A 26,244-nucleotide genomic window follows, 5' to 3' on the forward strand; every position below is an offset into this window, starting at 1 on the left:
TTACTTGGTCTCTTTTTAATAATTAGTTTTCCATTTTGGCCTTTACAGTGACTTCACACAGAGCTGTATCTACAGCCAATGAGTTTTTACATTGCAGCTTCCAATAAAACAAAAAATTTAGCCATTTGTTCCAGAACACAAAGTGCAGACACATTTGCAAATAAACAAGAAATGTGGCAAAGATAAACTTACCTCAAATTTAAGTATGTCAGCATTTGCAAGTTTACTATGGCATCTGGTATAATTTTAATACAATTGTGGTATAGATTTAGTGTTTCCAGGGATACAAAATGGCACAACTCTGTAGGAACCTCAGTTAATCTATTCTTGGATAAATCTGAGAAGAGAAAAAGAGAAGGTACATTTATTTTTTTTTAACCATTAGAAACAAATCTTTTGAACAGCTATGCTTTGTTATTAAAATAAATTATAAATGTAATCCCACAGTGAAACAGTAATTTAAGCCAATGTTTTTATAATGCAAAATGAAACTAGTGCTAACTTTCACAATCTTGAAATGGAACAGACTGTGTGTAAAAGAGCAAACATCCAATTAAAATTTATTTGGTCTAATAAAAAGTAATTATTTGCAGGACTCAATATGCTGAGGAAATACTTGCAAACAGAACCAAGTATAGATTCCAAAGCTCAAATGTAGTGATCTAGCCAATACACAGCTAGTCATCTGCAAATGATAGTGTTTGCAGAAAACAGACAACAAGGTTTATATCTTTAAGTTCTTTAAATTAAAAAGAAAAGTTATTAGGATAGCTCTTCCAAGTGACCTGTATCCTAGATCTCAATCAATTATAAAAAGATATTATCTATAAAAATGGTGTAGACCTTCAGAAGTGGAAGTGATACATGGTGTAATTACCTACAAGAAAACAACGAAGGATTCCAGTGCCCCAAATGCATGCTTGTACCAACCAGAAGCTTTTGATTCTGACCACTTACTCATTCTTAATTTCTGATTTAAAGCACACAGATTCAAGGAAAAATCAGTAAGAAGAAACATTACTGAGCTTTGTTGCTTAACTCCCACAGCATGACAAGTCAGGTCCCATAATCCTGGTGCTATGACTTGAGTCATAAAATAATAATGCATACTAGCATTCAACTGAATTAAATGGGCTCAAAGCAATGATTAAACAGTGTTGCAACAGAGCAAATGTCTTCTATCTTCAGGAACCACACAAATGCCACCTACCCATACTACTACAGGATGGGTAACCTGACCTGAAGAGTGGTCATCTGTTTTAAGGGGAAGAAATGGGAACACACCTGGGCAAAAAAGTGAAATGTCTGATGGAAAGGATACTGGGGAAAAAATGAAACTTAATGATCTCCTCACTTCTTCACTGCTGTTATTTTAAGCCTTCTCCCTGATTCTTCAAAGCTTATTTAGAAAATTACTTTCTTAAGATATGCAAAGGAAGAAGCAGTGGAAGTATAGCAGATCCGTTTCTAGAGTGCTGTTGACCTGACCCCTCTCTTTGTGACAAATAAGGCATTTTGGTTTATTTTGTGAACAAGGCAGAAGTATCAAGATTTTTTTAACTTCCGTTACAATTCCAGACTAATCAGGTTGCTGTGCATAATGCAAAGGCACAGCTTGAGTTCAGAACTATTGCCAGTAGGAAGGTTTTATCATTTTTATTTTTGTTTCTGTCTCCTGCAATGCAAGTTGAAATTCAGAGCACTCCAGTCCTCTTGACAGATTCCACTTTGCTTCAATTTGTCACTTCTGACAAAGAGCTGGGTTTCCTTATTCCAAGACAACAGCAATGGTCTATGATTGTGATAACTGAAAGAATCCCTGCTGGTCCAAATAGCAGTAAGGTTGAACTGTGCATATCAACCAAAATAAGTTACCATACAACAGCAATACCTGAACTGCTCTTCCTTCTCTTATCAGGCTTTGATGCCAGCTAAATGCAACATCACCCCAGCTTCTCATTTCCTTCCATTTTGTCATCAACTTAAAGCATTCCCTATCTGAATGAATGTTATTAGTGTTTTAAGGAGGAAGAAACCTCTTCAATGTTCCTCTGTTTCATGCTTTAATCCTCTACTGTTTTCTATGAGTCAAAGTACTTCTTTACTAACATAACATTTAAAAAAATTACCTCTGGTTCCTCTCCTGCTGCTTCCTTAGCCCTGTTACCAGATACTAACAAAGGAGTGCCAAGCTTTAACTTCTTTAATCACGCAGGATTTCACCTTATTTTAAAATTCAATTTCAAAGGAACCCTTCACTTTTTTTAAAACCATGCTTTTCTGCAGTGATGTCCCCACGTATATACTACGTTTGTTTCCTCCTTTAAAGGTGAAGGAGCAGCAAGATCCAGAAGAGTGAACTGAACTTCAGGCCTTGGCTAAAAACAACCTCCTTGGCACTGGATGGTACATGGAAAGTGACCTCTTGTCCTTCATCCAGTCCTTCTCAAGTGATACACAGATCAAAAAGTGTGAACACAACACTTACTTTGTCTCAACTTACTAAAACTTACAGTCTCATCAAATAAAAGGGACATTGCCACAACAGCAGACCTATCCTTAAAAATTTCTAGTACCCAAAAAAAAGTGGAACAGCACAGCAATATAGAAGCAACTAGATTGACCCTGCTCCTTGAATAGTAAAACAACTTTTTAATTGTATTACTATTCTTATTCTCAAGGGTCGTAGCTCTGTTCAACTGAAGAAGGACAAAACACAAAAATCCCCAACAGATAACAGACAAATTCCACCCTTTCATCCTCAGGACCATGAGGATGGTCCTTATAGGACATGATATGTACACAATAAACTAACTCAAGAGGAAGTAATTTGTTATTGTCCTGCTGTCACCATTAAAGACTCAGATCATTTCAATGCTTGTATCTCATTCTTCCTTCCTAAATAGCAAAAGCCCAGTTCTGTTCACAGCATAAAGAGGAATAAAACTGTGCATTTCATCTAATATCACTGTAATGTAACTTAAAAAGTAGAAGTTTGTTACTGTAACTTACTGAAAAGATATGTCATTAATACCAAATCCAAATGACTTTGAGAAACAGCACTGGAATGGAATCTGACATACAGCCTGCTTGTCACATTTTTTTAAGCAGTGGCAATAATTTCTGCCAAAACCAGACTTTCATAATCATATGGAAGGAAAAGAAAAAAAAAAGATTATTTTTATTCAGTCCTAGAACTCATGTGAGCCTCTGAACACGACGCAGCTATGAAAAAAAGCCTGGCAGCTTTCAGATGTGTCTGAAAAACTGAGACAGAGAAGCCCATGTCCTCAGAAACAGGAGCAAGGAAGCAGCCTGCATGACAATTTTATACTGCACCTCAAAAGCCTATCAACATGTGCAGAAACCTCTGATGCTTACATAATTATTTTTATCTGACTTTATACAACAGCACTTTTGCCTCAAGTAACTGCATCTCACAACTACTCTGTATATATTTCAACTTTACATTGATATTTAAGTTCTGGAATAAAATATAAGGGTTAAGCATTAAGAAAACTGCAGAACCTGCCAAAAAACCCAGCATGGACGGATCTCGTTTCTGTCAGAAGTCACAGAACTTGTGAAAGATGTTTTGCAAAGGTTTTCTTGGGTTCATTCTTTAGGTAGAAAGAAACTAGATGTAGAGACCAAATTTTTAAACAACTTCAGAGAATGTTTTAAAAATACAGAAATAATTAGTTGACAAATCTTTGCTTTCTTACTCCATTTTTTTTTTAACTCTACATTTCCCAAAGGGCTAAGCTACACATCCCTCTTGCTTCGTTAATTTGAATAACACTTCAGAGTAATTAAAAATAATGAAGCTACAATAATGAGCTAAAAATAATGAGACTAGCTTTTGCTAAAGAAATGGAAATTAACAGAGAAATGGAATTTGCTGGTATTTAAAGGAATGTTGATTATTTGCTTAGACTGTCTAACACAAAGGATATCACATATTTTAATGCATCTATGATGGCAGAAGTACATTTCATGGTTGCCAAGACAGTACAAGTAGATTTCACCCAAGGTAACTGTTTCCTGTAACTTCTATTATGAAATAGGTGAGACAAATCTAAATAAACATGTAGGGGGGAGGCCAGGCACTGGAGCAAGCCTTTTGTTTTAAATAAAATACACTAGTCATTCATTATTTGTGGCATCAAGACATTTTAAAACTACATCTGGCTTCACTTCATTTTTTCCTGCCAAGAACAAGTTTGTTATATCTCCAAAATAAAGTAACAGAACAGAAAAAAATAAGCAAGCCAGTTCAAAAAATATTAAATGGAATCTTGATCTTTAAGAGTCAGCAAAATTCTAGCACAATGAGATGGCTTTTGTAAAGGAACTGTTACTATGTTGGAAGCTGGACAGGAACTACACAAAACAAGCACTTCCTAAGCAGGGAGGCAAAGATGAAAAAGCAAAAATTTCAGATTGGTAAATAGAATCATAGAATCATAGAATTAGCCGGGTTGGAAGGGACCTCAGAGATCATCAACTCCAACCCTTGACCCACCGCTGCAGTTCCCAGCCCATGGCACTGAGTGCCACATCCAGTCTCTTTTTAAATGTCTCCAGGGATGGAGAATCCACCACCTCACCGGGCAGCCCATTCCAATGCCTGATCACCCTCTCCGTAAAAAAATTCTTTCTGATATCTAGCCTAAATCTCCCCTGGCACAACTTAAGACTGTGTCCTCTTGTCTTGTTGAAAGTCGTCTGGGAAAAGAGACCAACTCCCACCTGGCTACAACCTCCTTTCAGGGAGATGTAGAGAGCGATGAGGTCTCCCCTGAGCCTCCTCTTCTTCAGGCTGTTAAATAAGTATTTAACAGACAACCCCAAGCCTTGTTTGGTGACAGGCACACTGCATAGTCTGGGTCTACACTGCCATCACACCAGTGGTTACTGACTCCATCCTTGGGGCAAAATCTTTCAATCTTTCCAATCTTTCAAATCCCTGTAGCTCTGAAGACATCTGCAATGAGTACCCCTGCTGCTGGGACCTTTCTGGCTTCATGCTTTACAGGCAAATTACCAGCTGCAACTACACATAGAGAGATGGTGTAAAACACTGCCACTGCAGAACTGAAATGGCATCGTCAAAACAAGCAGGATAATGCTAGAAGTCAAGTAGCTACATTTCTTTCAGTAAGGTTACCAAAGTGCTCCCATTTTCCTTCCTTCTAGTTAGCAATACATTATTAAATGCCAGTTATTAATACATTATGAAAGAAAAACTGCAGACAATTAACAGGAGAGCTAAACTGGTTAGGCCTTTAAGTCAGAATGGTAATTCATGAAATAAATCTGCATATGCATTACTACATCACAAATCCTAGCCAAGAATTTTCATGAAAGCAGTAGTATCAAAAAAGCAGTGATTTAACATTTTTAGACTAGAAAAACTATAATTTAACACTTCTAACACATAAATGTACAATAGACAAGAGGTGGAATTATGCAAATAAGCATCTATCTACCACTGAGAAGGAAATGTTTGAGAGCTAAACATCTGAAACAGAAGAAATGCCTGTACTTGATATGGAGTTTTGAAATCAAGAAATTGCAAGGCAAAGAAGTCACCCAAAGAACCTTAACTCCAGCCTACCAAGTAGGCTATCTTTGTAGTCTTCCTATCTTTGTAGTCTTCAGCACTTACTGAATAGAAGTTAGGAATTAATTGGAGGAAACTATTTGCATTTGTACTAAGATACTATTTCAAGATATTCAAATGAGATGTCTGAAATGGATTTGACAAAATTCAAGCAAAAATCAAGAGTCTAAAGAATAGTAAGTTCAACCCCAATTTCACGGGAAAACTATGCAAATGAGAATGCCAGGAAATACATTAAGTCTGTATATGACACGACACAACCACATGGAGCTTCATCTTTTTCACTGTGAGTTAACTCTACTTTAACTGTTTTTTTATTAGCCTCTATTTTCCTGTATTTCCATATTATGTACCTCTATCTTCATTGATAACTGAAGCCACAAACTGATGGTACTGTATCTCAGACACTGTAATTGGCAAAGAAGGCAAGTGATCTATTACCACTGTAACTGTGCCTCTCAAAATCAGTCAATACTCTCTAACGAAGCAACTGCTTCATTCTGGCTCTTCCCCATAAATGGATGGAAATGCATCATCCCATAGGCAAATGTCTATCTCTTCATTATGAAAACACCACAATGCAGCTATAAAATGCTACACAACTCTAAGACATGTACTAGAACTTCTCAGTACCTAGCACACCCTGTCTCAGCTACTCACCATCTCCATCTTCCAGTAAGCATGGATGAAGAATGTCCTAGATGTACAGCCAGCTTTTGCTGCAGTCAGCAACTTCTAGACAGTGATGCTACACCAAGAAAAAAGAGGTGAAGACCTCCACTGACTCTGGCATCTGATGCTTTCATTAAAATTATGCCAGAAAGAATGTGAAGTTTCTACACTAAGAAACATTCCTATTGAATTTATTTAGCAGGGCAGAAAACAATCACCATTGCAACCAAACCAATTCTGTTTCCATATAAGAAAAAATATATAGTAGTACACAGAGTCAAAGCTTTCCATTCTGAAACTACAACTTGTAATAGACTGAGAAAAATGCAGTGTGAGTGTTGGTTCCTGAGAAAGTCATCATTATTGATGGAACAACATACATCAATAATATTCAGAGAATGATTAATGGCACAGTCTTAGAAGTTCCACTGCTGTCTCAAAACACATCCAGAGTGCATCTATCCAGGCAACTAGACATAAAAGTTCACCCTGGAGGAGGCTCAGGGGAGACCTCATCACTCTCTACAAGTCCCTGAAAGGAGGGGGTAGCCAGGGGGGGGTTGGTCTCTTTTCCCAGGCAACTCTCAGCAAGACAAGAGGGCACGGTCTCAAGTTGTGCCAGGGGAGGTTTAGGTTGGACATTAGAAAGAATTTCTTTACTGAGAGGGTGATCAGACATTGGAATGGGCTGCCCAGGGAAGTGGTGGATTCTCCATCCCTGGAGATATTTAAAAAGAGACTGGATGTGGCACTCAGTGCCATGGGCTGGGAACTGCAGCGGTAGTGGATCAAGGGTTGGACTTGATGATCTCTGAGGTCCCTTCCAACCCAGCCAATTCTATGATTCTATGAAATCGTAGAGATATTTAAAAAAAAAAAAAAACAAAAAAACAACAAAAAAACAACAAAAAAACAACAAAAAAACAACAACAACAAAAAAAAAACAAAACAAAACAAAAAAAACTTTAACATATTATGAAGTGACTGCTGTTTCATAAATACTTCCTAGAATTACTTTTTGGAGCATTGTCAGCATATTTTTCTTTTCCACCCTTCTCCCATTGTTAATTTAAGAATTTATACTGAAAATTTCGTCAAGCCACAAACAAATTGAGATTATACTACAGGTGCAGCAAATTTCATCTAACACTAGTGATACACAACACAATGCTTTTCAGTGTTACCAGTGGTCAGAATGAACTAAATTTATTACTTGTCAAAGTAAAAAATATAAGAAAAATCACATATATTCACCACAGTTGTCAGAGTGACCTGGTTTAAAGGGAGGAAAAATAATAATGACTGAAGGAAAGCAACTCTCGGAGAAAGCATCTGGTAGAGTCTGGCAGGTGTCACCACTAGAGGGAGTCCAGAACTTACAGAATTGGCCAAGACCCCGATACAGTTTCTCAGCTGTTTCGTTCTTAGGAGTCCATCCCCAAGGCATGAAAAGGACGTAAATAGGAAGACGCCTTTCAACAACCCCCGCACACCCCTCCCCGCGCTCCTATGAACCTACTGCCCACCACACTTTTCAAAATATGACAAATGAGGCTACTCCCTTGCAGGAAAAAATTGTATAGATTGATTTATACTGAGGTCAAGACCATAATAAAACCCCACAAAAATCTATTCCAAAATAGAATATAAATTAAGAGGTTTTTCCCAACCTTCCCTGAGATGATGTAAGAATGTGAAGTACCCTTGAGCTCTCTGTAGTTACAGCAACATGTGGCCTATTTCAGACAAAAGTGGCATTAATAGTTAGAAGATGCATGTGACAGACCCTGTTTACAAACTCATTCCTCCCCGATGACTCTCACAGAATGTCAGGTTGGATGGATCATCTGGTCCAACCTTTCTAGTAATATTGTTTATGTGAGATGTCCCAGCACCCTGACAAGCTGAGACTTAAAATTTTCCAAAGTGGGGGAATCCACCACTTCCCCAGGGAGACCATTCCAATGTCTGACTGTCCCCATAGTGAAAAATTTTCCTCTTGTGTTCAATCAGAATCTCCCCAGGAGCAACTTGAGCCCACTGCCCCTTGTCTTATCCAAGGGATTCCTTCTAAACACCAAGTCTCCATCTGCCACTCAGTGCCCTGTAACCTCCCAAGAAAGCAAAGCAAAGTGTAAGAAAGGTGTATCCTACATTTCTTCTCAGGTAGTGTGCTAAGTAGCCTGAAGAAATCGAACAGTACAAGCTACCTCTCCCAGACACCAAAACTTTGGCCAAATGTCACTTCAGGGTCTTTTGCTTCCTCTGAGTGAAACAAGAGTGGGAGAAGGAGGGAGCAAAAGGGTAACAATAACTCATTAAATGGAAGCATATTATTATTAGCTCTCTGGCACCCTCCAGTTCCAAAGACACAAAGGAAATTTCTATGCAAGAAACATGCTTAAAACAGTATCAAAAGCCTGGAAGATTAAAGAGAAGGTTCAAGCAGGAATCTGTCTTGTTACTGCAAATGTCTTGAGGTGGCAAAATAAAATTTCTCCTTTACTCCTTTATCTTCTCGTATCTTCTTCTTTAGAACAACTGCTTGGGTCTAAGACTGGCTGAAAAAATGGTTGCTGAGGGGGCTCTGTTTATATTTTGAAGATGAACCTGGTGTGGAAGTGCATGAGACTTCCTAAAAACATACTGTAAAAATACCTGGATTCTTCCTGCAGGACTATGTAGGACTGTGGTGGAATGACCTTGGATGGCCACCAGGTATCCATGCCACCCACTCTGGTGGGACAGGGGGAGAAGACACAATGTAAAAGCTTGTAGGTCAAGGTAAAGACAAGGAGATCACTCACAAGTTACAGTCAGATGTAAAACAGACTCAACTTGAGGAAATAAACTTATTTCCAACAAATAACAGGTGACAGTAGGACAGTGAGAAAATAGACCACTTTCCCCCATCCTCTTTTTCCCAGGCTCAACTTCACTCATGACTCTTCAGCTTCCCCCCATTGTCACAGGGGGATGTGGGAATAGGTAATGTGGTCTCTGCCACTCCTTCCTCCTCACACTCTTCCCCTGCTCCAGCACAGGCACCCCCCAGAGGTTACAGCCCTTCAGGACCTTCTCCAATGCGGGCTGTAGCTCTTCAAGAACTACTCAGGCATGGGTTCTCTCCACAGGGTACTGTCCTTCAGATATGGACTGCTCCAGTGTGGGTTCCCCACAAGGTAACAGGTCCTGCCAGAAAACCTGCTCCTTTCCACAGGTCACAGCTCCTGCCAGGAGCCTGGTCTGTAGTGTGGGTTCTCCACAGGCTGCACTTGAAGCACCTCCTCCCTCTCTTCTTTCACTGCCCCTGGTGTCTGCAGGACTGTTTCCCTCATGTTTTTTGCAAGCCTTTCTCCCATGGCTGCCACGGGAGAATGCATTTTTTACCTTTTCTTAACTTTTTTATCACAAAGCAGCATGACTGGCAGTGCTGGTGGGTTCAGCAATGCAGCACATCAGTCTTGGAGCCAGCTGGAATTGTCCCTGAGATGGGGCAGTCAGCTTCTGGTGACTTCCCACAGAAGCCACCCCTGCAATTCCCCATTACCAAAATTTTGCTACATAAACCCAGTACAGGCACTCAAACATTAGTGCCAGGAGATGGGAAAACATATCAGCAGCAAACTCCTTCTGTCAACAGAATGACCATTAATAATATGTGGTATGAAACCCAGTTCACAGGCCATGAAGTTTTCCTCCCACGCCTTCCACACAAGAGGGAGGATACAAGTCATTAATTTTCACTCCTTAATAAATAACCAAGCCTAAGAAGGATCAATGGATTGTACAATTCCAGTATTGTACAAGTCAGATGCAGCAGGACTTAAATATTTCAGGTGTTTCCTCAGACACAGTAAGAAGAAATGCTGAGCCACATCTAAAAAACTTGAAAACTGTTCTTCATCAGTTTCAGTCTGGATAGGAGGCTGATGGAGAGCACTGGAGAAACAACTGAAGGGTTCACATTATGCACTATTGAGCTGAACTTCCTTACCATATCAAACTGTTTCAGTCATCTGCCTGAACTGTTCATACTGAACACATGAAAGAAAATGTGATAGAGGACACACACCCATATGAAAGCAGGGCCTTTTCTGGCTTTTCTGGGGAAACAAAACCTAAAAGCTGAACAAAACTAAAAACAGAAACAAAAACTAAAAATTGATTTTTTTCCCCTCTCCCCCCCCCCCCCCCATATTAAGACCTTCAACAGATAAGTAGGAGTGCCTGAAGTCATTTATATGCAAATCCTTGACTTTTAAGCCATTAAATAACTAAGCAGAAACAGTCAGTTATGACCTGTAGAGTTCTTAGTCTTCAGCTGTTTACAGTGTAGTAATTACTCTAATTATACAAAAATCCATGATGAGGTTGGGAAAGAACTGAGCCTTCAGAATTTTCTTCACATTTCAGTTCAAGTGTGAAACATTTGGATACTTAAGGAAATGTAGCTGAGTGGTTTTACATAATCAACAGGTCAACAGAAGTAAAAGTTTGTGTTTTATACATTGCTATTGAAAAATCCTCAAGAGTAGCTTCAGCCATCACAGATAGACTTTCATCTTTTTCATGGAACACTGAGTTTACCTAAACTGTGAGCCATAAGGTGACTTAAATACCTGTGACAGGACAAAGACATGGAATATTAAATTATTTTCTGAAAGAAGAATAGTGACTACAGCTTTTACCCAAGTTAAAAAAAAAAAAAAAAGTTCAAAACCATGTAAATTGCATACATATATACACACAGACACACAGTCTCATTTCACTCAAGTAACTTTAATCCACCTATTGGGGAAGAGGGAAAGATGTGAAACAAAAACATGAATTACACTGTAACAAGAAAATGGTGATGGATCTCTGCAGAGCCATACTCTAGAGTCTTCCATGACAAACCTCTTCTTTCAGTCAGGTATCTCCTTTCTTAAAGCTGCCTACTTCCAAAACCAACAATTTCCACTTCCATAGGGAAATTCCACATGGTGCACTCAAGACCAGCAGGATGTAATCCAATGGGGTCTACAACTTTTTCTAGTTCACAGACAGTACCACAAGAAGAACTAAGGTGAATGCAATGCCAAGTTTTGTTTTTCACTTCACTTCACTCTCTATTTTAATGTCTACTACTATTATTTTTCCACTGACTGTCAAGAGAGGACACTATTAGGGGTTACCTGCTTGAAGTTACCATTTACCATCTGGTAAAAGCAGCACATAAACCAGTTTCTGTGAAGTATCTTACTTGTCTGCGTTCTGAAAATTATTATTTTCCACACCTGGCAGACTAAATACTGTATTTTTTTATTTTTATACGTGAACTCTCTCCTGTTCTGTAAGAAAATCTGCTATAAACAGGGAAATGAACGAAAGTTATTTGGGTATATCCAAGACATGTAGGCAAAGACATGTAAAAGCTACCTGATTTAATTTACAATGACATGAAAGCAGAGTATTACTCATCTAATAATCACTTCCCTTTCTGTCTGCCCATCTCCCACTGATGCCAGGATTAATATACTTTATCTACATTATTCATGCACTTCTCTTGCAATGTTTCTTTAAGTCAGCACAACATAATTTTAATAGTTTATCAACAAAAATCTGTTTTGTACCACATAAGCTGATTTACACTATTGAGTACATCCTTGAACAATGAACTAATGACAATGAACTAATGACTATAACAGAAATGTGAAAATATTTGGAGCTGTATTAGAAACTATCAGTAAATTTGAAAGAAATGGCTAAGAAATACTTCAGAATTCTAAACAGAATAGGAACCTGTGAAAACATCACCAGAGACTGAGGTACCAAGAAAGAAAATCCTGGAATAAACAAATAAATTAAATTGTAAAAAACAACTAAAAATCAGATGGCTGTTCCCAGATAAAGAAAAAAAGAAAAAAAACCCACACAGAAATACTTCCTTGAACTGAAGGCAAAATAAGCACAGCAGTGTCTCAATCCTTAAAAAACCCAAACAAACTAAAATCACCTAGCTGGAACTACTAGAACTACAGATCTGTAAATTTTGCACCAAGATCTCTGTTTTATCTAACTGTTCCCATGGCTCTTTTCTAAGTTCAGGACACTCTTTCTCAGCCTTCTCATTTTTATTTCATTGAGAATCAAAGAACCTTCCCTTCTTTGCTGAAAACAAAATTCAAAACAGGTATCTCATCCAGCATGTTGCTGTTGACCAGGGCAGGAGGTGGGCTTGATGGGAAAACACATGCAACATTTTGGGGTGTTTTCTTTCTACTTGTTTTAACAAGTCATAGTTTACATCAGGATTTCAATCTAACATCTTTTTAAGTTGAGAGATACCAGATCCATAGACTGCAAAAAGACCACAGGAGGGTCAGTAAAACACACATACCCTCTACTTATAAATAATTCAGTGTCTGTGACTGGGCAGGCAGAAACCACCTGATGCTTGCCATAACACTTGCTGGGGGACACAGCTGGCAGTAAGTCAGCAGGCATTGATGACACTTGTGGGTCAGCCTGCAACCCCAGATAAACATCAGTGCTCCAGGTATGGAGCAACTGCAGGGCAATATGCATTTTGCAGGGACAGAAGAACATCTCCTTCTGGTTTGTTAACTTCATATAGGTTTGAGAGGTTGTTTTTTGTTTGGTTGTTTGTGTGTGGGTTTGTTTTGTTTTGCCTTTTTGTTGTTGTTGTGGGGGTGGGTTGTTGTTTTGTTGGGTTTTTGTAAGTATACAAAATTATTAATATGCTCATCTGTACACCCTATAGAGCCTGGTCTACAATTTCTGCTCTGGTGCAGATGAACTTCTACTTATTTCTTTTCTTTTCAGGCTAACTTTAGGGAGGCCTAGTTTCCATCTCTGATGAGAAGTATTACAGTGATATTTTTTCTGCAAGAACCATTTTGGAATGAGCTCTCTTTCTGAAGGAATAATATTATGCTTTCAAGTGTATTTTACCTTGCATCTTCCTCTTTGCTTGATGGCTGACATGTTCTCAATGTGGTAACAATGCATTAGCACAGACACAGAACAGGCACCATATAAAGTAGGACAAGGACAAGAAAGTGTCCCTTCACTATGTCCACCAATAATTAAAATAGTAAGTAAGGAACTACCTGCTCTGAGGTCTAATCCTTAAGAGGCTACAGTTTTATTCAGGCCCAAAACAGAGACCTGCAGGTAGACAGTAAGAATTCCTGTGACAGCAGCATTATTTCCCTTAAGTGCCTGACAGGTAGAAAAGTAGAAGGAAAGTGTAAGCCAGAGCTATTAGATCTTAGATTTAAGAAGCCCAGTAAGTGAAATGTACAATTTTTTTTATTTTTTTTTTTTTTTTTTTTTTATTTTTTTTTTTTTAATTTACTCATTTGGCTTTTTTCCTCTGCTGATAAAACTCAGTAATGCTTTAATGAAATGGTTGGGGTTAAATTACCCTGGTCAGGAGAAAGAAAGTCTCTGCTGCACATGCTGTGAACCAAAGATATAATACACGTGCTACTGCAATCCAGGTCAGGTTTCCTGAAAACAAGAATCAGGCTAAAGACATCAGGACTAGAAGTTGGGGATTTGGGTAGTAAACCAACTGTGGCTGCAGAAATTTCAAAAGATTTTGTACAAAACTTCTTGGCTTGGTTTGTTCATCCGTCATATACATTTTTAAATCTTCACTATGAGATGAACTGCTCATTTTTGACAGTTTTCTACCTCTGAGGGTGCTGAATCTGAGTTTATATTAACATTGCTATTAATCAGTGACTAAACTTCCACTGATATTATGAACTAATTCAACAACTGATACTTTTAAGTGTACCCCCTAAACATTTTAACTCAGTAATTCCTATTTTTTAATTGTACTCTCAAAAAGTTCATTAATATACAGGCAGTCAAAGTGATCCATTGGTGATTTAGCCAATGATTTTATCATTTTTCAGACAACATTAAAACCCTCCTTTCAGGACTTTCACTCTTACCAAATGCATCTTCATGGCATCTGAGGATGCCATGCCCAGTAAGATGTTATACTTATGGTTTTAATTAAACTATGGTTTTAATTTAAAAATTGCATGGCATTCTGACCAGATTACAATTTCTTTTCTGCACAAGAGAAGCAACAGTCTTGCATTCTTATAGAACTGCCAATTCAGCTTCCTCTAACTAAAAAAAAGCAAACAACAAAACACAACATAAAACATCAACAAACAAAACAAAACAAGAAAAAAACAAACAAACAAACAAACAAACAAAAGCAAAAAACACTCGAGTTCACAAGAATCTCTAAAATTTTCATTTGGACTTCTTCCAGAACTGAGTACTCATTGTGACTGACATAGATACTTCCCAGCTCTCACCCCTCCCCTTTTCCCTGAGTCTTCTAAAATCCAGATAGGAAATTCAGTCTTTTGGGAAGAACTCTAAAGAGATATAGCAACAAATACACCATTATAAATAAATCTTAAAAAATAAGCTGATTATCCAGAAGTTACAAATCATTTAATTTAGCAATTTTGTCTCTGAAGAGATGGCATTACCACACCCCCCCCCATGAGTTTCCTATGCTTATTTAATGAAAGTCTCATCTCCAAAATGTGTTTATTCAAGATTGACACAGGTAGTAGAAAACCAACTCTTTACACAAAGAGCTTCTAACATGCACACCTGCAGACATACTGAATGTGTTAATCAAAAGACTACATTATCACCAAGTTATATACACTGGGCAAGATACTACACAACTGTTGTGCTATAAATTATCAGCTGATCTCTTTTTTGTATACAACAGGATTTCATTTCATGGAAAGTTAATTTTAACTGTTGCCTGAGTTTATATATACACACACACACATATCTGTTCATAACATCTGTTATATACCATGCTCTTTCAACAAATGGAAAAGGTTTAAAGTTTGGTAAAACTTTCTTAAAAGGTTAATTAATGCTTTTAAATCAATCATCCCAAGATTTAAAAATGCCAGAAAAACAACAAGCTTAAGATATAATCTGTCAATGTCTGTTATATCACCTGGAGTCTTTTGCCAGAATACATTTGTACATTTTGTATTCTTTCTTCTTCTCCAATGCCTTATCCATAGAGCATTTTTTTCTTACTCTGCAGCCCACTTTCTACATAGCCACTCTCAGACTATGTAAGGCTGAGGACCAAGATTGTCCTTTTAATAATTCTCCCTGTTTTTTTCCTGTGATTTATTATGCAAACATCTCCCACTCATTTCTCTGTAAGACTAATAAGTAAGATAGATTCTCCTAGTTTAGTCTTGTTATGAGTTTTCCTGACCATACAAGCAGACATTTTTTGCACCTGTTTCAGTCTCAAGTCATCTTCCTTGAAGACAAATGGAACATACTCAGAACTCCTAGAGGATAACATGACACCATCACCATATGTAACACCATGGACTCTCTTGAAACTTATATTCTGATAAAGCCTCAGGACAAAATCAAATATTTAAGATTTGTCATACTGGCAGCTTGTAACCATCTTGAACAGTGTCATACCCAGGTTTTCTTCTTTTACAAAGAAATTACAAATTACAAGTGATGAACACGTGACTTAAAGCAGACACTTAACTTCTTGACTTCCTACATTTTCACCTGCCTTAATTCTGGACCATTCTTTTTAAGAGCAATTCATGTTTACAGCATTAAATACACCCTGACTCTTGTTAAGTCAGAGTTTTCACCCAGAAGAAGAGTGCTTAAGAAACACAGCACTGGGTGAAAAAAACCTGACATTAGAGATCAGTTTCTCTGACAGTTTCTTGTCTCAGAAATGTTATCTACCTCAGTGGAAATTAAAGAAATTAGAAAAATAACAATAACCACCCAAAAAAAATATAATCCATGTTCTTGCTTACAAGCAAAACTGTAAGAAGCAGCAATTTCTATTAAAGGTTCATAACAGCATAATGTTGCAGAAGCAGAAGCATATCCCGTACTGTAGATACCGATCATCATTCCAAAGATAAAAGCTCTGACACTTCAGTAAATTAAGCCAACAACCAAACAACTTTTACCAGTGGATTATTTAGTAACATATGCTTATTGCCCTATGTTACCAAGTTTTCCTAGGTCTTCTTTGGGCTAATGTGAAGACAATCTTGCCCACACCCTTCCTTCTCACTAATACATCAATCACACCTTATGCATGAACAGAAAAAAAAAGTTTTTTCTACTGGCAAAGCCCTTTTTACAGGTTAAATAAGCATATAAAAAAGGTTATCGAGACTTATTTTAAGGTTTATTTTAGAAGTTTAGAGTGGTTTGACTTGAAAGGAACCTCAATGATCATCTTGTTCACTTACCCTATATGGATAGGAACACCTTGCACCAGAGCAGGATGCTGAAAGCCCCAACCAACCTGGTCTTGAACTTCCAGGGATGGGGAATTCACAACTCCCCTGGGCAACCTGTGCCACTGTCTCACCACCCTCACAATAAAGAGGTTCATACTAATATCTAACCTAAATTTGTCCTCCTCCAGTTTTAAGCCATTACCTCTTGTCCTATTGCCACATGCCCTTGTAAAAAGTCCCTCCCCCGCTCTCCTGTCAGCCCCTTCAGGTACTGGAAGGACACTTTAAGGTCTCCCTGGAGCCTCCTCTTTTCCAGGCTGAACAACCCCAACTTTCTCAGACTGCCTTCATAGGAGAGGTGCTCCAGCCCTCTGATCATCTTCATGGTCATGCAACAGGTCCATGCCTGCCTTATGCTGGGGGCTCTAGAACTGAACACAGTCATCCAGGGTTGTGGTCTCATGAAAATGGAGTAGAAGGGGAGAATCACTTCCCCCAACCTAGTGATCACTCTTTTTTAGATGCAGTTCAGGATAATGTTCCAAGACCATTATTGATTAACAAACCGTAAAAAACTGGACTTACAAGCAAATATTTTTCAAAGAGAGGAAACGGCTATAAAAAGGTTGGTCTGAAATGGGTTTTTTAAATAATTTTAGTGATTATATATTTTTTCTACAGTAGACATTACCATAGCTTAAATGCACAAAAACTGCTTCAGTTTTCTTAAGGAAAATATAATTCAAATCAGGTATTTAATTACACTTACGAGAACAGTTCTACACTGACTGGAATATCAAGAAAGAATCTCAGTCCCTACATATTCAATGCTTATGAGCACAAAACCCCTCTCAAAATCACCACTATCACAAACACACTAACTCTTTAGACTGCAATAGTCTAAATATTATTAGTAGTACACAAGTAATATTAAATGTCTAGAATTGATCACATGAAAAAAAATCTCCCTAAGCACAGATATAATGCTGAAGTCTCTTAATACATATTAAATTTCTTTTCTTTTGGCATATGAACATAAAGTAACTGATAAAACCCTATCACTTAGTTGCCTCAAGCTGCGTCTGCTTGTTGACAAGGAAATTTATTGCCAGCAGGAGCAGTCTACATTTTTAAAATTGTTTCTGCATTCTCTGTACACAGATTGTCAAGTTATTTGCATGTGGTAGACTCGTGTAATTTCCAGCTGCTCTTTGGTCCTTACTGTTTTGCACCATCATGTAAAAACTTGACTGAAAGTTTTCAATAAGTTTTCACTTATTGAAAAGTGGCCACTGAGGAGCAGTATATTTCAAAACCACAACTAAACATGCAAATCCTCTCTCCTGGTCATTAAAAGGTGTAAGAAATAAGAAATAGAGCCTTTTACAGCCAAATAATTCAGTAACTTTCATTCACTGTTCGTCATTGTCACTGTTTTTCATTTCACAGCCTGATTCTGACAGGCTACAAGTCTATTTTAAGCCCATAAGTTCACTTAAAAGTAATTAAGTAGTACTGTAAAGTACCTTTTACTATTTCTATGAGTCTTTCCTATTTTTAAGCAAGTCATACACTGATTTGAAAAAGTATTATGATCAAAACCTTGTAAATGATAAACGAATTACAGTGCCTACACTTTCTATGCTTAAGACTACAGAATTCTTTCTTTCACCACATGCAGCTGGTGAAAGTTTATCAGATGTCTTCAAAGTTTATTTCCAGACCTTAATATAAACTTTTTAGGTGTTTCTAGAAGCTTTCCAGTCTGAAATACTTCCAAGAAAATCCAGTTGAACAAGGAAGTATACCCTTTGCTTTCCCATGGGTTTCCAACACTGACTTTTCAACAGGACTACTCTTGCACAGAATTGTGAAAATGGTGTTCAAGTAACTTATATGCTGATTTTAAAACGTAATTTTTCAGTGTCCTAAATTTAGTGAACTATAAAATTCCTTAAGTCCACTGTAATGCTCAGTTAAAAAAAAATAATTCTTTTTAAAAATCACAATCTGGGTAACATGAATATGCAAAGGATCACAGATTTACAGATAACTCACACAGTACTCATTAAGAGTTCAGTCAAAAGCCTCATGAAACAAGGAGAAAAATAATCCTTATTTTAGATTGGGCTCTAAATTATTATCCGTTTTTGCATGATAGAAGGTGGTGGTAACCTTGTTTGCAGGACATGGATGAGGTAAAAAAAAAAACATATCTAGGAACACAGAACACTTTTCACGAGTCAGAAAGAAAAATGGTATTGACTTCACACTGTCAGAATTAAAAAAGTTTTATACTCAAATTCAGTAATATTGTCCAGAGCATCTGCCCATCCAGCTTTCTACACAAATGCTCTCCAGTTTGCTCTGGCTGGGTTCCCTGGCAGCATCCTCTTGATCCCTAGTGCTATCCCTGCCATAGCAACTTCCCAAATATGCCAAGCCACAGACTTTGGTTCCCTAGGGTTTCCTATCCAAACTGGTATTAATATAAGGAAGCAATTCAATTGAATTCCCATTAAACTTTTAGCCTATTTTCTACTGAGAATTAGCCAGCTTATCATTAATAAAAATGGTATCATAAAATTTTCCTTTATTCAGTTTGAGTTAGAAGAACATTTATTTTTTAGTTTCTTAATGGAAGTTCCAGACATGTACAACTAAAAAATCTGAACTACTGAATCGTTTCAAAAGGTCAAGGAATTGTGAAGACTAATATATCCTCTTTCAGCCCAGTGTGTAGGGCTCACAGGATTTATTTTTCATACTTACTTTGTAATTTGGTCTGGATCTCTGATATCCCTTTGTCATGCAGGGACACACACACTAGGGCAAGAGGTCAGGGGACTTTCATTTCACTCTTGGAATAAGCAAAATCAGCATTTTGATATAAAGAAGACTGTAGATTGCAGGACTCTGCTTCCTATTTCATGCCAGCTCTGTACTGACAGATTCCTCTCCAGGACAGTTTTCTAACTCACCAGTAATTACCAAAACATTTTTATAGAGCAATATAGTCCTTTAATATAGAGCAATACAGTCCTAGAACACTGCAAACTAGTCTAAGTCTGAACACTAGGGAAGTTGCCCAAAATAAAAATAAATAAATAGATAAATAAATGAGAATTACTTCAGCCTCTTTTAGCAGTAAAAGTAGAACTTGACAAAGATGCTGTTTTATGGCTTCAGAACAGCTAAGTCATATGCAGAGGAAAGTGACTGCCCACATGAACACAATGTACAAAGTTCAGAAGGAGTTTAAATGCCTTCACTTCAGATCCCAATCAACAGATGATACACAGGAATGAAAACAAAACTGTTGTGACATGTATCAACTATGAAACTTCTGAACTTCTTCTGTAAGTCTACTTAAAGCGATGAGTTTGAGGGGAAAATATTAACTGTGCTGCTATTAGTAATATTGTAAATATTTATTTATTCACATTAATTCAGAGACAATTGAACCATCTAAGCTGTTGCTCTGAATGCTTAAGCAAATACTCAGAGTGGCCCAGGCTGGAAGGGACCTGAGGGCAGGGATGGCTCCCAACCAGACAAGGTTGTTCAAGGCCTCATCCAGTCTGGTCCTGAACACCCCCAGGGAGGGGGCATCCACAACTTCTCTGGGCAATTTGTTCCAGATCTGTGGCAAACATGTACAGCAAAACAACAACTCAAGAGAAGTAAAGAAGATAAAAAGTTTCTGACTGCTTAAGCTTAGTATATTTAATAAAGCAAACAAACAAAAATAAAACAAGAAAAAAAAAAAAAAAAAACCACCTGAAAATTAACACTATGCAACAGAAATTTACCTCTCCTCTTATACCCTTGTTTCCACAGTACTGAAAGTTCATTTAGTAGTGTACTGAGTATATCCAAAATACACTGCTTCTTACTTTACTCTGAAGGAGCAATTTCACAAATAATAACTGTGATTTCTTATATATTTATTTATATTTCTTATAGAAAACAAACTTCATTGTCCCTACACTTGGTGGCAGGAAGCATTAGGTTGTTCAGACATAGTGCCTGTTACAGTTTAACCCAAGATAATGAACTTAAACTATACTGGTATCAAATGTACTCAACCATGTAAACTGCTTTAACTGGGAATCCCAAAAATAATGTTTGAGCTACTGCATTGACTATATAAAAGTGAAACTTTACTTACAGAGTAGTGAAATTAAAAATATCACAGAAATCTAATAATTTTATGTAGAGGTTTAAGAATCTCAATTAAGAAATAATAAAAACAATCAAACAAACAAAGTTATGAGAAGAAATTGCTCGTAACATTGATTTTTCTTATAATTGAAGCTCAGTTTAATCTTACAACTGAAAAGTTCCCACTTACATCATTTCCAGAAATGTCTTTTACCACTATAGTAAAAAGAGTTTGTTTATCCACCATGAATTTAGTTCCAAATCACTGAAAAGTCAGGAGTGCCTCAACATTCCCCTTATTCAAAATCTTTCAAATTGGCAACAGGATTTTGTGTCTGCATGCATGCAAGTCAATAAAACACATCACTAGGCCTTTGGCTTTATTCCTCTGCAACTACAAGATGAGCAAAAGGCATTAATTGAATAAGAAGAAGGAATGATAGAGTTATCAAGGTTGGATCGAAGAGCTTTTAGAAGCCTTTAGCTTTCTAAAGAAGCTCAGTTTTTAGTGGGTTTTTTGTAAGCTGTAAAGCAAGTCTGCCCTGATCAAAGGGAGAACTTAAGGACAGCTGTTCAATTTGTTCAATTGGATAACTCTCTCTCTCTCTGCAAATATATATATATATATATATACACACACACACACACACACACACACACACACACATCCTTCCTAAGTCAGTAATGCTGTTTGTATTCTTTAAGTCAAATGGTGGCCTGCTGGATCATGACCTAGGTAAGCATTACAGCCACACAGGTGATAATACTACACTTGGTTGTAGTATTACCACGGCTGTAAAGACAAAGGCCAATTTAAGTGTTGTCAAATGACATTGTATCACTGAGCAACCAGTGCTACCCAGGAAGATGAATGAAACATTAAAATAACGCATAGGGTGGGTGGGAAGGAATTAACTTAGCATAACAAATAGTGCATTTTGAGGCACGGAAATATAAAACCCTCATCCAACAGTGAAGGATGTGAAAGGGGAATATTAAGTTCCCAGAAAAAAAATGGAAAGTATTGTTAGAACATTCACACTCTTTGAAATATGCTTAATGTTGTTCTATACCCTAGAAAGAGGCATTCAGTAAGAAAATTGGATGACACATCCACCACTGCCTTTTTCTGAACTGTATTTTACTTCAGAGGATAAAGACCAAGTTATAACAGGTTTATGAAAGAGCAGCACAGTGCTCAATATCAGCTGTAAAAGTATTTCAAACATTCAGGAAAGCAACCAAGGAAAGAAGCATAAACAAACTAAGCAGAAAACAACAATGCAATTACATTTACCCATGAAGCACTCTATTTTAGACTGCATGTGGTTCTAGTGGCCCCATTCCCAAAAGTATATGGCCAGAACTAAAAAACCCAAAGAGTAAGGAATAATAAAAGCTTTGGAAGAATTTCAATAAAAAGCAAGATTGAGTTATTTAAGATTTTCCATGCTGAAGATAACCTAGTGGAAGGGATATGAGAGCCAAAGTCATTACTGGAACCAATATAGCCAAGTAGGGAATGATAATTCAAGTGTCTCTGTAATTAGGGGGTAGATGGGGGGAAACAAACAAAACAAAACATGGAACTCCTTGGAAGGAGTTTACTGGGATTGAAAAAGGAGCTACACAAAGTTTCTGAAAGAAATACCAAGGACTTTCAAAAACCTCAGGAAGTCCCCTCAGCTGCAAAATTTTGAAAACTGTCCATATGTTCTGGGGGAGGCAAGAAGACATTCTAGGCTAGTCAGTACTCTTCCCTAAGCACATGCTATGGGGCTACCAAGAGAGGCTGAGGGGCTAACCAACATTTACTGCTACAAGCTCTTCTCTTCCATCAGGATAAAAAAAGTTCACAGGAACTTAAAGCCTGCAAAAATTCAGGGTAATGGCTCTGTTAAAACTTGACAAATAGTAGATTATGATTATTGACTAAAGTTAATTGATTTACCCTTGATTGATTGTCCCTTAGTAGCACAATAATGAAAAGCAAAGCTACTACTTGCCATTTCATTGCAGAAATCATGTTTTACCATTTCACTGTGCCATCTGCACAGCAAATCTGGCATACAGTGCTTTTTAATTCAGTGTCAAAATTACTTCAGGTTAAAGTAGACCTTTATCACGCCTTGATATTCTTCAAGACTTTTAACACACTAAGTTTTGAATGTATGACAGCTCGGTATTTTAAGATGATGAATAAATGAAAAGTAATAGGACTTCCAAAGGAAAATGGTTGCAGTCAACCTGTCAACATAATGATCACTTTTAGGTTGAATGGAATATATATTCAGCCTCCTAAAAATAGACTGGAAAAAGAACTTCTTTGTATGCCAGCAATACGTTCATTTAGTAAGATAATACAATGTATTTCTGGGGGCACATCAGTATAAAAAAAGCTATATCCGTACATAAAAGAATTTTTTTATTTTTTATTAATAACATAGCTAATATATGTGCTACACAAAAACCCCAAATCTCTCCACTGAAACATTCGTAGACCCACAGGTAGACACCCACACATAGCAGATGTGTAACATGGAGAAGTTGACAGGTGCAATTCTCAAGCAGACCTTACTGAATTTTACATGAACAATGCTTTCCAACAAGAAAGCATCACCACCATCCAGTGCTTCATGAGGAATACCACCCAGTCACACAGTATTGGATTTATGAGCAGATACCTACAATCATACCTAAAGAAAGAAATATGACCCACTTGCTCTTCTTAACAACATTGGCATATCCCACTGAGAATTACTTTTTTTTCTTCCACAAGGTAAAAAAGGGTAGGCAACAAAAAGTACTAAAGATGACACCCTTCTGACAGGAATTCTGTTCAAAGCATTTGATATTACATGAAGTCATATGCTAAAATTCCCAGCTTTGTGGGATTCCAGCACAGGACTGCAGTTGAAACAAAACAAAACAAAACAAAAAAAAACCAAAACAAAACAAAACTTCAATTGCCCTGTTTGAGGCACGTTCTCCAAAATTCTTCTTCTATTAAAGGTGATAAAGCATACCCCATTTTATTTGTTTAATCCACCAGTTACACCTATGCACATGATGAATCTGCATCTTAAACACTGGCTTTCAAGCAGAATGCTGAAAGTGAATTTAACAGATGAAATCTGAGCTCCTGTGAAGGAAAGATGCCTGGATTTCATTATGTCTGAGATTTGACCCTCAATGACTGTATTTCACTGTGACCACTTTAGTAGACACATTCACCATTCTGCCAAAATGAGAGGCTCAACTGCAACTATTGCCATTTGCTTCCTCCTTTCACTTGAACATAATGACAATTTAGTCACAGGATGCTCTTCTGTCTCAGGGAATTCTGACCTGCACAAGCAAAATGGGTTTGACAGAAGACTACTTGCCTGGTAATACTGGGCAAAGTCCCCTGTGGCAACTGTTTCAGCAACAAGTGACAAAACCATAAACCCCACAATACAAAGCGTGAGGACTGTAAGCTTTTCAAGAAAAAAGGGTTGATAAAAATTTAAAGCATTTAAATCAGAAAATGCTTTTAGCAAGGTCATCTACTGACAAGGTTTAAAATAATTAAATGCGGATGTTGCCGAATTATTTTTAAGTAAAATGTTGCCTAAAAAATACTTTCTTGTAGATTGACATAAGAAAATATTTAACAGAGTAAAACTAAGTCTACCTGGCATGCAACTTGATAAATCTGGAAAAAATAACCCCAAAACAGATGTCAATTGTCTTTCTCCTCACTCAGCACATGGTGTTACCTAAGAAATATAAAAAGAAAGCATAACACACATCAAGTCAGTATGAATAAACTGTTTAATAGAAATAAGTAAATTACGGATTTGGGCAAAATACAACCTTTTCAAATTCCCTTATTAATATGCCATAATATTAAACAAAGACAGGATTTCAAATCTATCACAGCCATGTGTTCCATAAAATCAATATACTAATTTAGATTGGAAAGGACCTCTGCAATCACATGGTCCAAATTCCTGCTTAAAGCAAGGCCAACTCTATCACTGTACCCCTGAACTACACAACTGGGAGCGTCTCTAAGGATGGAGCATCACTGTCTATTCTCACAGCCACTGGAGTTGCTCATTACAACTTGTGTATCTCTAAAAAGAGAGTGGCTTTGTCTCTTTGTATCCCATCATTAAGTGGAGATAGACAGCAGTTAAGTTCTCCCATGGTAGCCCTCTCTTGTGAAGTCTGAAGAAACCCCATTCTCTCATCTTCCCCTCCTACAGTCACAGACCTAAGCTCACTGGTCATTTTGGTAGCCCTCAAGATTTGCTCCAGAATGTCAGTATTTCTCTTATACTGATCAAAATACACTATAGTCAATAAGCAATGCAAGTACTACACACAAACACTTCCCTCAACCAAGCCAAAACTATGCTTGGCTCTGGGCACCAAGAAATAGCACAAAAAAAATGCATACAGTGGTCAAATCCAAGTAAACATAAAGGATACAAACCTGTTGCCTCTGAAGGATGGAAAAGTCTACCCAAAAAAATAGAACTTACTGACTTCTGGAAAAAAATACCTCAACAAAAAGAGGTTTAATTATTAAACTACCTTGAAAATGTGGCAGGCTCACAAGTTTCTGAACATTTAATAAGTCCTGAAAATTTTTTAGACACATAAGCACCTAGCTTACTGATGTCAATCAATGCCAGAACATTTGAAGATCTGCACCTAGGTTCTTTAGGAAACCAAGTTCCACTTTCATTTATTTCAAAGCCTAAAGTTACTGGAAAAGAATTTTTTTTATTGTGCTTTTGAGAAGTCTTTTTACATGTATAAGTAATTACAATATAAATAACAGTCCAAAAGGCTTTCAAATCACAGCAATCTGTATTTAACTCAGCATGTGCAAACGCTTTGCACATTAACCCACAGAGGAAGAGAAACCCCAGTAGTTAACTGCAGTAATTCATTCCCAAACTACAGTGTTTAAAGGACACAAAAGCTGTGTGCTTAATTTAAAGGTCCCCAAATCAGCTGCTATAAAAGCATTTCTGCAGGAGCAAAGTGAACTAAGCCATTTTAACAGACCCAGTACCATGCCCCAGACTTTACATTACTGAAAAATTTCAGTGTAAAATAAGCACAGGAAGGAAGACCTACACTATCCACTAACAACTTGGAATATAGCATCTCCAAAGCCAACACACTCACAAATGGGGTCCCCACAACCAAGCTGTAAATGAGGACATTATTCCTAACTGCAGATGTAAAACTGAGTATGGTTCAATTACCACAGCTATAACTGGCTTAAGGTTAAATTACAAAATCTCCTTCTTCCCCTACACGTGCTTTAGACAGAGTTAAATTGTAAGATATACACAAAGAATTCTAAGAATGCACCATAAATTTACAATTTAGTGTATTTAAAACCAAGTAATCACTGAAGCAAAGAAGGCTAAACAAGAAAAGACACTATCAATAATCTAACTGATAAAT

General features: G+C 37.3%; 1 protein-coding gene across 9 annotated transcripts in view; it reads right to left on the reverse strand.

Annotated features, from left to right (window-relative positions):
- LRCH1 (leucine rich repeats and calponin homology domain containing 1) overlaps positions 1–26,244 on the reverse strand; it is a 125,022-nt gene that overhangs the window by 63,826 nt on the left and 34,952 nt on the right. For all 9 annotated transcript variants that reach the window (XR_011725022.1, XR_011725025.1, XR_011725017.1 and 6 more), the window contains exon 2: positions 193–337. Coding sequence is in view for 3 of the 9 variants with exons in the window: in XM_071739460.1 (XP_071595561.1) it covers positions 193–337 (145 nt within the window). In the remaining 6 variants the exon portion in view is untranslated. The remainder of the gene's footprint in view (positions 1–192; positions 338–26,244) is intronic.

The sequence above is a fragment of the Heliangelus exortis genome, chromosome 1, assembly GCF_036169615.1.
Source record: "Heliangelus exortis chromosome 1, bHelExo1.hap1, whole genome shotgun sequence".
Lineage (NCBI taxonomy): Eukaryota > Metazoa > Chordata > Aves > Apodiformes > Trochilidae > Heliangelus > Heliangelus exortis.